Source organism: Rhinolophus hipposideros, assembly GCF_964194185.1.
Source record: "Rhinolophus hipposideros genome assembly, chromosome: 2".
Lineage (NCBI taxonomy): Eukaryota > Metazoa > Chordata > Mammalia > Chiroptera > Rhinolophidae > Rhinolophus > Rhinolophus hipposideros.
Window position 1 is genome coordinate 49,584,179 of NC_138048.1, and position 13,587 is coordinate 49,597,765.

Consider the following 13,587-nt stretch of genomic DNA (forward strand, 5'->3'; position numbering starts at 1 on the left):
TACTTTGTTTATTCCTCCTTTAAAAACAAATTGAACAACCTGGTGTGCTCTAGAAGATTCTGATGAAACAACATTAAGCTATGCAGACATGCCAACATTCTCTTGTTGCTAAGAAAGAAAATTGCAGAAGGTTTGCCAACCTTCAAAATATCAGTTGAGAGAATCAGAAAACTCTATTTTCAAGACTAATGGGAAAAAATCCCAGAGCCTTCAAAAGAAGCTCCTAAGCAATTAAACAATGTCCATGATATCTTTTCTGAATGGTATAGTCAATCAACAACAATTTAATCAAATTCTACTATGTTCAATAAACTGCACTAGATTCTGGGGACTTAAAATCGAATTTAAACATACTCTTTACCATGAAGAATAATATAATCTATGAAGGATTAATTGAAAACTCATTCTAATTCCTCCAACCTATTGTTTTTTGTTTGTTTTTAAATGTTTGTTATATTCTAACTCGTATTTGTGTCTCTAACCTAACTTTGTCTACACTGACTTTTACTTCAGTAACTGGGCATTCAGCCCTCTACTTGGCCTGACGTAGGACTTGACTAAGCCATTCTTGGTGTGATAGCGTGTAGCAAACATTCCACAGTGTGTGGACAAGACAGAACACTGATGCTTGCCCCTTATTTTTCTGCATGGTTGTGGATGTACTATGTCTGGCATAGTGAGTAAGGACGGGAGTGACTATCATCAGTGAGAAAGTTTCAGAGATGCCTGTGACAGAACGAAGGGAACCTTAACAAGAGCAAGCCATCTACCTGCCATACAAATATACTGTGGTTGATTGAGCACTCCTGATAAAGAGTGCTGCCACAATGGGTCAGGTGGCATGTGTTAGACGTTAATATATTACAGATGAAGAGGGTCATTTCTAGCCCTGCCAGCTTTCTATCACCAGTGTAATCCTGAACAAGTCACTTCACCCTGCTATGCCTCGCTTTCCTCATCTGTCACTGTGGGGACAAAACCCCAAAAAGCAGTTTCCAGGCTCTCGGCCTCACATAGAAAGGTGCTGGCTCGGGTAGTAAATGGCCATCAACTGTGATCAGATGCCAGCAGCTGTGGCTAGTTGGCCGTCAGCTGTAACCCGTAGGCCATTGGCCACTAATATAACGGCTGTGGCTATGCTAGCAAAAAGGAATGGGGGCTAGCAAGAAGGTGGTGGCTGGCAAGCGCGGACTGCTGTTAGGCAGATTATGTAGATCCTGCTTCCTGTGTCTCCAGCCCAGACGCCAGCGAGAATATATTGGTTTGACTCCCCTACTTATGGCTCCATGGGTGTTCCTTTTTGGCCTTACCGTGTCCTGCGTTCTTGGGCGGGGAGTGGGAGCTGAGACCCTGCACGACAAATGGTGCAGCGAGCAGGGTCTCCTGCGTGACAGTCACATAGGTATACTTAGTCAGGTGGCTTAATGCTAATAAAGGGCTTGTTGTGTACCACCGAGTAAGACCTGTGAATATTATTTTCTTCCCTCATCCTCCAATCTTATTGCCTGGCTCTAGGGTGAGTGATTGTCAATGGAATGATTCCTATTGAAAACCAAAGTTAATATTAACCTGTAATAAAGAATAAAAAGCATTTATTTGAGCAAAGGGAGTTACAGCCTGGGAGACACAGATTCAGGTTGCAAACTACATTGTGTTCCCCTGACAGTCTGGTTTTGACTAGAGATGCGTTTTCTATCCATGCGTCCTCAGCCACTTTTACTCAGTGTCCGTGTGGGAAGAATACTAATTTTCTGCTTATGTGTTTTGTTCCAATAATTTTACATCTTAATTCCACATATTTCTGATTTCATGTTTGCCTAGTTGTTTATTAGTGTGTACCAGTTGTACAAGAAAGTGGACATTGATTGGATGGTGTATGGGGTCCAGTCATTCTGAAGCACAATCATCTCTGTATCTTCCTTTAAAATTGCCAAAATTGTGCTTTTACTCCAGTCGAATCCTGGGGTTTTGGGTAAAGTCACTCACCTTGATTAAACCATCAGGACCAATTCTGATTGGGAAAAAAAGATACATGTGGGGTTAGTTCATTTAGCAATTAAGAAAGAATATAGACAGTCTCTCACTCCAAATGAATTCTGCTGTGGCTCCTGTTCTTATCACCCTCTTTTTCTCTAAACTCCTGACTGCCTTCCTCGCCCTCTCCATTCCTACTCGACTGGTCAATCCTGAACCTGAGCCATTCACCTGGAGGGTGTGCTCAGACACAGATGCTTAGGCCCCGCCCCCCAATTTCTGATTGGGTAGGTTCAGGGTGTAACCTGAGCAATTGCGTTTCTAATACGTTCCCAGGTGATGCTGTGCTGCTGGTCTGTCTTGGTAGCACTCTAAGAATCGTTGTCCTATACCCTTCCTCTCCTCCCCTTCCCTTTCTCTTTTGGATTCTTAGCTCTTGTTCTTCCCAACATTTCTCTGTTCCCGGAGCAGCATAATATAGTAACCTCACTATATCTTGGCCTGCTAGATTAATTTTCCCCGTATTTTTTTCCCTCCAATTGGTAAGAGTTTACTTACATTTCCCGTTCAATGTAGCTCAGCATTCGGCTGACTTGAGATGCAGAGATCTCCCCGTCCACTTCGGCAACATATGCGTAGAGAAACCGAAAGGTGCTAAAAGGGATCCTGGGAGGTCCACCATCATGGTCACATGATAAAACTTCACACACTATCTTGAGAGTTTTGGAAATGGTCTATAAAGTCATAAGATTAAATGAGGATAAAGTCACTATTCCAGACTAGATTCCTAAGATCAGTATAGATACGAGAAAGAAAACAAAAATTTTGCTCTCATAAAATGAAGTGGGAATGATATAATATTCTGGAAAGTGTGAATTTTTCACACCCAAATGTCATTTAATTCAACAAAAAAAAATATTAATCTCTTGGTGTCTTTCTTTTTGTGTTCCTTTCCTTTCTGTGTTAGAGGGTTACTCTTAAGGAATTAATTTTTTAAACTGCTGAATACTCTAAGATATTTATTACTTTAATCAGAATAACTTCAGGAAAGGAGGAGAACTTGATTTTTCATCCTATAAAATTAAAATGATTTATTATTCTTATTGTTCTCCAATCTTATGTCCAAAGGGATGAGGAGATGAGTGTAGTTTATATACTCCAGCAAGATACGTGGAGGGGAGAAGGCGGTAGGAGAAGGGTACTGGGAAGATAAGAGTCCCGGATGCAGAACTGGTTTTATCATGATGTTCAGTGGACGACACTGAACATCATGATAAAACCAGTTTTCCTAACACACATGGATCTATCTGATCAGAGCCACCCAGTACGTTATATGATATAACACTAACCTTATAGTTGCTGGGAAAAATTAATAGATGATGGTGGGCAGAAGTTTGTTTTTTTCCCCCTTCTTCCGCCTCCCCCACCGCCGCCCCACTCCAGTTCAAGCCGTTGTTTCTCAGTCTAGTTGTGTAGGACACAGCTCCCTGGCCCATGCTGGTATTATGAGCCTTGCGCTCCCCCGCTCCTGGCAGTGCATGGTAGCCCATGGCAATTGGCAGAAGTTTTAATGGAAAGGTTGCTACAGAAGCCAACACTCCTTACAATGAAGCTTGAACATTAAAGGTTATATTCAGAACTGAGGTTTTACTTACCTGTGTCTTTAAATAAACGTATCCTTAGAATAAATTTCACAAGAGTTGTGAATTGATGCAATAAAGGAAAGAAACGATTCAAAGAAAGGATTGTTGAGCTCTGAATTAGCAAAGATAGGTTGGCAGATATAGAGGGTGCCAAAAAAATGTATACACATTTTAAGAAAGGAAAAAATATTAAAATTGTAATGCTCAATATATACTGATAACAAAAGATGAATATAAGTCATGTTTGACTTCTGCAATTACAAGAGGTGCTCAAAGAGGTTACCATCAGCGTCCAGACACTTCTGATTACAATGAATTACTGCTTAAGCAATATTGACCAAAGTGTCCAATTGTATGCATTTTTTTGGTACCCCTGGTGTATCTTGGCGGTTTACTAAAACAGATGACATACAGATTCTCCTTGTGTACTCTCTAGGGACCAGGCAACAGTTAGTCCGGAGTGGACAACTGGGTACATGAACAAGCAGCTACTATAACTGCCCAAACACTGACCAGCGTTGTTCTTCTCTGCAGTTGCTGTTTGCTGTTCTGCTCCTTTCCTCTCCCTGAGTGTCATGGATGTCTAGATGGTGTTTCTTTACCTGTAGTGTGTTACCCAGGAATGTAAGTCTGTATGTCAGGAGGAATGTGAGAGTGCTGAATAAACTTGGCCCATCTTCCCAGAGTGACAGTTTTACCTGATGGCAGGCAATTTAGACATTATTTGCGTTGATTAATAAGTTATTAATTCTAATTGATTTAATATTTAAATTGTTTCTTTGTGTTTAGAAATGTCTATATTATGTGAAATGAAGTCTTCAATATACATGAAGTTTTAAATGATAAACTATGAGATAGCAAATAAAAGTAAGGTGTGCAGCAACCCACTTTCATTTATTGTCTCCTGCCTCTGGGAGGCCTCTCCTGGAGGTCGTGGTGAGGCACTGTATGAGGCAGTATGCCATGCACTTCCACGGAAGACGTTCCGAGGCCAGGCATACAGGAAGCTGGGTGAGGGGCTGTCAGTGACAATGGGAGGGCATGCGTGTAAGATGAGCTCAGCACCCAATGGCTTTAGGTAGATTTGCAAGCAGAGTCGTATATGCACTGAACTTCATCATTCCCATCCATAGCTCATCTTCTCTGATTCTCTTTAAAGGAAACAAAACAAAACAAAAAAACCCTGCACCTCTACTGACTTTGTTCTGTTGTCCTCTTCCTACAGTCTCATCCAAATTGGAGTGCTCTTATGGGTTGAACTGTGTCCACCCAAAGTTCCTATGTTGAAGCCCCAACTCCTAGTCCTACATTAAAGGATCATCTGTGTTCTTCTGGTGTTCAGGGCCTCCTTGAGTCCCTTCCAGGTTGCCCTCATCTGCTCAGAACAAAGAATGTGATTGAATTTGGAGATAGGGCATTTAAAGAGGTAATTAAGTTCAAATGAAGTGGGTCCTAATCCAATAGATCTGGTGTCCCTATAAGAAGAGATTAGGAGATAGGAAGAGACAGTGAGGGCAAAAGACCAGACATGTGCATACACTCACGGACAACCATGTGAAGAAAGGAGATGGCCATTGAAAAGCCAAGTGAGACTGGCCTCAGACACACCTTGATCTCAGATTTCTAGCCTCAAGAACTGTGAGAAAATAAATTTCTGTTGTTTATTAAGCTGTCCAGTTTGTGGTACTTGTTATAGGAACCCTAGCAAACTAATATAGGTGCTTTCTATGCCAAATATCTTTCATTGAGCATCCAAACAACAAACCTTTAAATTCTATTGCCCTCATATGATTTTAAAAGATTTATTTTTCTTATTAAATTTGTTGGGGGTGACAATGGTTAGTAAAATTACATAGGTTTTCAAATTACAATTCTATAACACATCATCCACAGATCACATTGTGTGAATGGATGAATAGATAAAGATCTCTCTGGACTGAAGCTTTTTGGTAAACTTAATTCTAAAGTAAACAGAAATCTGTATTCTGTTGCACAGATTTCTATTGTCTGATAGGGATCTACTTAGTAGAAATAGCCGTTAAGCATCTTATGAGCCATATTTTCAAACTTAGAGGTGAAAGACTCAGAAGGTGAATTAATTGCTAACAAAATATGTCCTTCCTTCCAATGAACACAATGACACATTCTTCTTTTATATAATTGGTCTCAGTGGACTAGGAGGTTGTGTAGGCTGTTCTAGAGTAATGGAGCACTGAAACAGAAGAAGAATATAGGCCTGCATGCTGTAGAATTTTGAATCATGTGTGTGGACTCCAAGAGCTCAAGACTGGAGTAAATGCACCTGCTTCTTAAAATTCCTGCCGTTAGACTCTTATAAAAAGGGAACTGGATTTTCTAAATGGCACAGAGATCATGGTTGACTGGTGATTTGGCAAAGAACAGGGGAATTTCTGGGCTTGCCACTAAGGATATATGGATTAACTAGATTGCAAATCCTCCACTAAGTGGTGACACCAGGACCACCCCCATATTTAAATTCCCAGCAATAGTGCAACATGAAACAAATGAGTATAAAGGTATTGGTTCCTGGATTCACAGGGCACCCTTTATTTACAAACCAGACCTTCAGGCTGACTTCACCCCTAGGTGCTCTCTGACATAGAAGTGATGAGGGGCAAAGTCAGACACCTCAGGACCTCTCAGAATTGGAGGGGCCCATTGTTATCCAGAGCCAGGCCTGAGGGTGCTCAGTGGAAGCAGAAAAGGGGGAATAGAATCACAGAGTGTCAGAGATGAAAGAACCTCACGGAACATCGAATCCAAACTCCCCGTTTTAGCAGGGATGGAGAAAGTTACAATTCGCCTTGTGGTTTCCCCCTTGCCGATTGGGGAGGTAGCTGTATCAAAATCAACCGAGCAGCTACACAGTGAGCTAAGCAGAGAGAGGGTTGGAACTTGACTTTCTAAAGTCACTCTGCGTCCCTGTGAGGTATGTGGACAAGGAGAGGACTCAGACATCTCACAGGGTGCTGAGGGGCTGTGAAGTGGAAGCCAGGGAGCGATGAGGGCAACCTGGAAGAGACTCAAGGAGGCCCTGAGCACAGAAAACCCCAGGTGAGCTGATGGAGACTATTGTGAGACAGAGACCAAGTTCAGCTGCAAACTGCTGGGGACTATAAGTATTTATTTTCATGCAGATCAGAGGTGCTAGAAAGGGCCTCTTCTATTCACTTGGCTGCTCTGAGGTCCTAGAGACACCTCTTTCCCTATACACTCAACTGCCGTCTTCAAGAGAGGAGTGGTGAGGAGAAACTTGAGACACTGGACAATTTACCTTAAAGCTGTTTCAGTTATTGCATCAGATGAAAATCCCTGGACTGAATTGAATTTACTTATTTTCTTGCTCCACGCTTTGTGGGTGGGATAGATCAGGAAGATCAGAATTAACTAAAGATAAAACACTTTCCCCACCCCACACATCTCTGAATGTGCTGTGAATAAACTTGTGACCCTATGAGACTTTCATAAAACATGTCAAGTTTTTATTTTCCCTTCTGTGATTTTCCCCAATCCATGGAGCTATTTCCACAAGAGGTGGTGCTGATTGGCAACCCACCTTCCCCTGTTGCTTTTTCCTCTTCTCTTTGGAAGAGAGTAATTTATTCATTATATAGCATTGCCATAAAGGACAATGGAAACACAAAACCACGAATGGCCTCTTCTCTCCTCCTCTCTAAAGAAATGATTATGATGAAAATTGCAGGGCCAATCCACAGGAAAAGCTGGACTGCAATATTTCTAGTACATTTTCCCCAGAAACAAAAATGTCAGATATGCATTTCAAACATATTTGAGATGAAAGAACAAGATCATCTTTAGATATGCTGAATGATTCAAACTACCTTCTCATACCATTTGGTTTTGGCAGACACCTCCTTTACTCATTAACTTTTAAACTTGTATGTGTTTCAGAGATTTTTTTTAAAAACCATGTTTCTGATGAATTTTCATTTAGTTATTGTAACAGTGTTTAACAAGAGTGAGTCACATATGATCCTAAAGCTTATAGATAGATAGATAGATAGATAGATAGATAGATAGATAGATAGATATCTATCTATCTATATATATATATGAACTGGTTGCAATCTTTTTTAATTTAAAACAGGAAAATGGCTTTTCCAATTGTAAACCAAGTCAAGTTTGGAAAAGGCATGAATCTGTATGATCCTGCCTCCATGATGACATCATGACTATTCATCTAGAAATAGCCTTGTCTCTCCTTTCCTGCTCTCTTATCTCTGATTTTTGTATCCAATGATGCTCAAACCGTTTTCTATAAGGCTGCACCTCTTTCAAAAGGTCTGTTATTGGTATATCTTCTAGGTGTCTGGAACCCAGTATAAGCAAATCTTATTCTACAGCTGGGTCTGGGTTATCTCTAGGAATATGAATGGAGGGAGTGAGGTGGTGACAAAAATAAATCTAAGTGCTATGATTGAAATACATAAATAAACCAAAAGCCACATTTTAGTCAACTTCTCCCCAGAGCCTAATCACAAGTTTCCCCTCTCTTTCCTCCTAACTCCTGCGTCTGGCTTGATGAGCTGAGAATTCAGACGGGAGAACTAGTAGAAAGAAGAGGCATGCTCACCTTCAGCCCTGGAGAGTTGACTGTGTGTATATATTACCCTTCCAGACTCAGAGAGAGATTTTCCCGTAAAGACAAAAAGCATTAAAGCTAACTTACTACACCGAGAGAGCTGCAAACAAGAGCTAAAAACTTCAGCCACTCAATGTCCTCCGTGAAGTGGCCCACATTCATCACACTGTTAAACAGATGTGTTGGGAGATTCAGCACCTTCCACATCTGGGCCAGCTCATTGACATGGATGATCAGTCTGCCGCCAACCTGCAGGACAGGGGACAGACACAAGGCAGAGAAGGTGGGACAGGATGAGAGCATGCCCTGAGAAGCACCTGCCCAGGCAAAGCTCTGCGTTCTCCCAGCACACAGCAAAGGATGGGGGTTTTGGGGTAAAGTGGACTCTGACTGGCAGTTCTCTTTGCAAGGGTAGAGAAATAGTCAGCCAAGGAAGACCATGCTGAGGTATAATCTAATCATTTTAACTTCAGACATCAGAATTAAGTGGAAAATGTACATTTATATTTTTATTTTTTTCTGATGCTTTATTATCTGCTGTTGTATTCCTAGGTTGTTCCTATAAGGCAGATAGGGAAGCCGAAAAATGAACCCAAAGAGCAGGGGGCTGACTGACTGAAACCAAAATTAGTGATGAGACTAGAACTATATGTTAAGTCTCTTGCCTCTAGACTCTACTGAATTCTTTGCACTAGACCTCACATGCACCCCTCATGCTTTCCCAGGTATAACATGGGGTTTATGGTCTGCATGCTTCAGATTGCTTGGTCCCAGGTACCTCAGACTCTGCCATGTCCACTGCACAAGGTGGTGGGTAGTTGAGAGGAGAAGGCAACAAATGACCAGTTGTTGGCCAACAACACGGTAAGGGTGCAGATGCCCCAGTGAAACACTGCTATACCTTCCCTGGCGCTCTGATTCTGGTGAAATGCCAGGCCTCTGGCAGTTGGCTAAGTTAGTCCTGAATCACCCCCAAAACACTCTGCCCTGGATCCTAAGGCAGGGTATAGTGGTGCTAAAGCCTATTTTCTGATCCATTCACCAGGCAGCTCCCAGGAAGATATGGCTGTGAAGAGGACCAGGGTTTTCGCTGAAAGTTATACTATGTCTGCACCTGGTATAACTGGGGAACTACAGTATGTCTCCCCCCCCCCAAAACTGAGACTGTCCTCATCTTATGGTCTTGATCAGAAAAAGAGACACTCTCAAGGTCCGTGGACCTGCACTTTCTGGAGAGAAGTGATTAGCATTGCAGAGCCCCTGGACATTCTGCCTGCTTCAGGGAAATCTGGGATGACCCCACAGACAACTCAGCTTATTGCCTATGTTAATATTCCCGTTTCCCCAAGGGAACAGTTACTTTCAGTGCATGGCTTAGCGAACTTCAGCATGATGCTGAGTGGCCAGCTGACTTGGCAGGAGGATGGTGGGCTTCTGTCTGTACCTGCCCGCCCTAGACATTGTCCCTGTGTTCCCACTCGATGCTGCCGTATGGCCCTTACCCTAGAATGCAGGATCTTCAACAGGTCAGGTGTAAGCTCTGCCCAGTTAGACGAAGAAACGTGCTCAGACCGCTCTCTCTCTGGAGGAATCTCTCCACGGGACATAGCCCCAAAATAACTACAAGAAAAAAGTTTGTTCATTGACAGCACATATGCAGGAAATTCTTACTTGTAATGAATTAAATAGAGTTTTTGTCCTGGAAATACTTTGTGGAGTTTTATGCTCTAAAATGCTGCAGGTTTGTAAATCACATAAAACCATCTGCTAAGAGCTTTTCATGTCTGAAAAGATAGTGCATGCATGCTCTTAGGTCATGCTGTCCTCTTTCACCGTAGTTGAACTACAAACTAATTCTTCATTGATATCTAAAAAATGTGTAGCACACAATATGATACAGGAGCAAGCAGGCTACAACAGTGGAGTGTTTTCTCACATAAATGTCAGGGACAATACCCAGAAATGTCATTTTTCTTGCTATAAAACAGTAGCCCAAGAACAATAAAATGGAGTTTTAAACTGTTGTATAGTATGAAACAGAGTCTGTCTGAGATGCCAGAAGAAATTAGTCTTCTGATGTTGCAGTTCAGTCTTAGAGGTAATATATGAAATTGAGAATGGAAAACTAAACAGGCCTCATTACTAGCAAAGCAACCCCATTTATGTCTCTTTTTATGAGCACCACTGGTTTATTTTCCTTTCATTTGTAAAAGCGTCATTGTGACCCAAGCCAGCAACATGAGTGCGCCAGCCAGGAGCCTCTGGAAGCTCCCCACCCCCCAGAGATTCCATTGTGTGCCTTCTCAAGGTGTCCACACCTGCCCAACACCTTTTCAACACACCTATTCAACCTTATGCTGAGGACATGCTCTCTTCCCCCAACCCACCAGCTCCATCAACAGCCTCTCTTACTCCCCTTTCCCACTGAAACACGAATAAGGAGGTCATCCAACAGTAAAAAGAGCTTGAAAAAGGTCTGGTAAGCTCCCACCTCCAAGCCCCAGTCTGAAGCAGGCATTTTGTCTAACAAGCAATTTCAAAGCGGAGAGGCATTCTATAGTAAGCGATACCAATCCGGCCAGTAGCTATTGTTTGGTAAGCTCCTTCCACTGAGCAGCCTTCCGGGGTCTCTCCCGACGGAGGGCACGTGTGTTTGAGGCACCCTGTTTTCAGCCAGGCCAGGTGCTCCTCCTGCCCTCGTGGCTGTTTTGCCTCCTTTCTCCAGAATGTAATGTGTACTGTGTGGACATCTTTACGTCGAGGGAACAAGTCAGTTCAAAGAAACGCGAAAGAGAAGGACAATTTTTCCAAAGTGGGACTGGTCCCAAGCCATCCTGCAGGCTCACAGCAGCGCTCCCCTAGGTGCACTGCTGCCACCTAGTGGTGAGACCGGAGGACGAGGCCCTGGGCTCTCACCGGGAAAGGCCAGCTACGCTCCAGGAGGATTCTGACACTTCTTTTCACTGGGACAAGGTGGCGTGTGCGTGTGCTGGTGTGATGTGGTAATCTGAATCTTGCTGATTCGCCCAAGACACTTTGCCTATTGCCCTGGCGTCCTATTACTCAGTCTAGTTCGCTTAAGGAAGGGCATCCCATCCTTGCCCAGTTTGATGGATTTGTATGTGGATTTTAAAGCACCAAAGCAATGTGACAGCTGAATATCACAAAGATCATGCTCATCAGTCTGGACTCCCAGGCTGCAGCCATGACAACCTCCTCAAAGTTTTCCAAGACCTTCCCTCCTCCACCCCCACACCTCCACCTTCAGTGGGAAGCAGGGGCTGGAGGTCAGAGAGGGGTACGTACTCGGCAGCCCACTGGATAAGATCCGGTGGCTGGGTCTGAATGGCGGCTTTGGTAAATTGCTTCAGCAATTCTGGCAGCTCCGGGGGAATGCATATTTGCTTATCCGTCTGAGGCATTGATACGTTGACCTATTGGCAGGGGAAAAAACACACAAATAAAACGGGAATCTTTGAATCACAAAATGACAGAAATCCTGGACAGAAGGGTGCCCAGCCTCTGTTTGCCTCCTCGATATTGGGGAGTTTATTAACTCACGAGGCAGATACATTCTATTGTTATACAACTCTGAGGTTAGAAAGTGGTTTACTAACCCCCTTTTGTTGTTGTAAATAATCTGTCCTTTACATAAAAATGCACACAATACTTGTTCATTAAAAAGTAGAGATTACCAAGAAGTAAGCAAAAATATCCCCTAGTGATACCACACCAAAATATTGGATAGCTCCTTCCAGAATTTTTTCAGTGTAAATATATATCTGTATAAATAAAAATAGGGTCATACAAAACAGCTTATTTACTCAACAGCATGTCATGAATATCTTCCACATCACACAACTCTCATTGGCCAAGGAGAGTTGTAGCAAATACAATAAGAGTTGTAGCAAAATTTACTCTGTGAATCCTCTATTATTTGACATTAGGTTATCTCCAACTTAAAATAATCATTAAACAGCCATTTGATTAACATCTCTCTTTAAATCTGCATATACTTATCTACTCTAACTGTAAAAGAGAAAACTTGTACACATCACTCAATAAGTTCCAGGACAAATTGAAACAAAACATGAAAATCTATAAATGGCATACAACTGTACGTATAAACAACAGATTAAAGGATTTTGTCTGCTTTTAGTAGCAAATGAGTCTAGATATTCTGAAAAGCCTTCCCTGTCTAACCTAGATGTTAGGCAAATCCCAGCAAACTGTACCTTTCAAATTGCCTTATTAAGTGGCAAGAAATTGAGGGAAATCCTCAAGTGCCGAATAAAGTGAGTAAAGCAGAAACCACAATGGTAAGCAAATGGAGAAATTAGGGAGCAAATGTTGATGTTAGGAATTTGACCCTTTCAGACAAATGGTCAGGCAAATTGTGAACAGACCAGGTCTTGGACCCACAAAAAGTAAATAGCTTTTTTTCTATTCATCGGGATTCTCTTATTCACCCCCTCCCACTGAAACCTGAGCCCCTCCAAGGCTCATACACCCTCAGTGTGAAAGAGTGGGACTAAAAATATCTGACTACTGGCAGTGGGAAGGACACAGAAATCTGTCTCCATTGTTGCTTCTTACTGGAGTAAGATACTCTCCCACCAGTCTGTAGCCACAAACTAGGTCTAAGTTTTAAATTTATACCACCAGCCCAGTTGGAAATTCCCAAGACAAAAAATCAAAGTACCCTCAGGTTGGTGGTACTTCATTACCTTTCACTTTATGTTCTTTTACTTGGAGGAAAATGCATATTAATTTTGGACTTTGTAAAAAGTCAAGTATGCATAGTAAAATGTTACAGGTAATTACCATAAAAGTAATATCACCACCAAACTAGTAGAGAAAAGGAATTAAAAACAACAACAGCAAAACAACTTCATCGATCCAAGAGAAGATCAGAAAGGAGAGGAGAAAGCATAGGAAAAGTGGGTGATACAAAAGAATAACATGACAGAAAAGAATCCATAAATATCAGCAATCACAATGAAAAGAAACAGTCTTAAATGTGCCAGTGAAAATACAGAAATTATTAGAATGGATTTAAAAGCAATCCAGCTCTATGCACGTCTAAAAAGACATAAGAAGACGGAAAGACTGAAGGTAAAAGGATATATGGATAAACAGAAAAAAAGAAAGTTGACATAGACAACTTAATACCAGACAAAAGAGACTTTAAGGCAAAATGCGTTAGTATGAATAAAGAGGGTCACTACATAAGGATAAAAGCTTCAACTGAGACGATAGCACAGTTCCCAATGAGCATGCTACAGACATCACCATGGGTGCACCTCATGATGCTGGCTGGAAAGGCAATAGAGTATTTAGGGTTAC

The 13,587-nt window shown here is 42.0% G+C and overlaps 1 protein-coding gene across 1 annotated transcript; it reads right to left on the reverse strand.

Annotated features, from left to right (window-relative positions):
* Nucleotides 1-1,944: 1,944 nt before the first annotated feature.
* ROPN1 (rhophilin associated tail protein 1) lies at nt 1,945-11,663 on the reverse strand (the record flags this gene model as incomplete). Its single annotated transcript, XM_081067538.1, has 5 exons — nt 1,945-2,011; nt 2,533-2,708; nt 8,329-8,490; nt 9,744-9,861; nt 11,548-11,663. 5 exons carry the CDS (start codon nt 11,661-11,663, stop codon nt 1,945-1,947), a joined length of 639 nt encoding a protein of 212 aa, XP_080923664.1.
* Between the last annotated feature and the right edge of the window lie 1,924 nt (nt 11,664-13,587).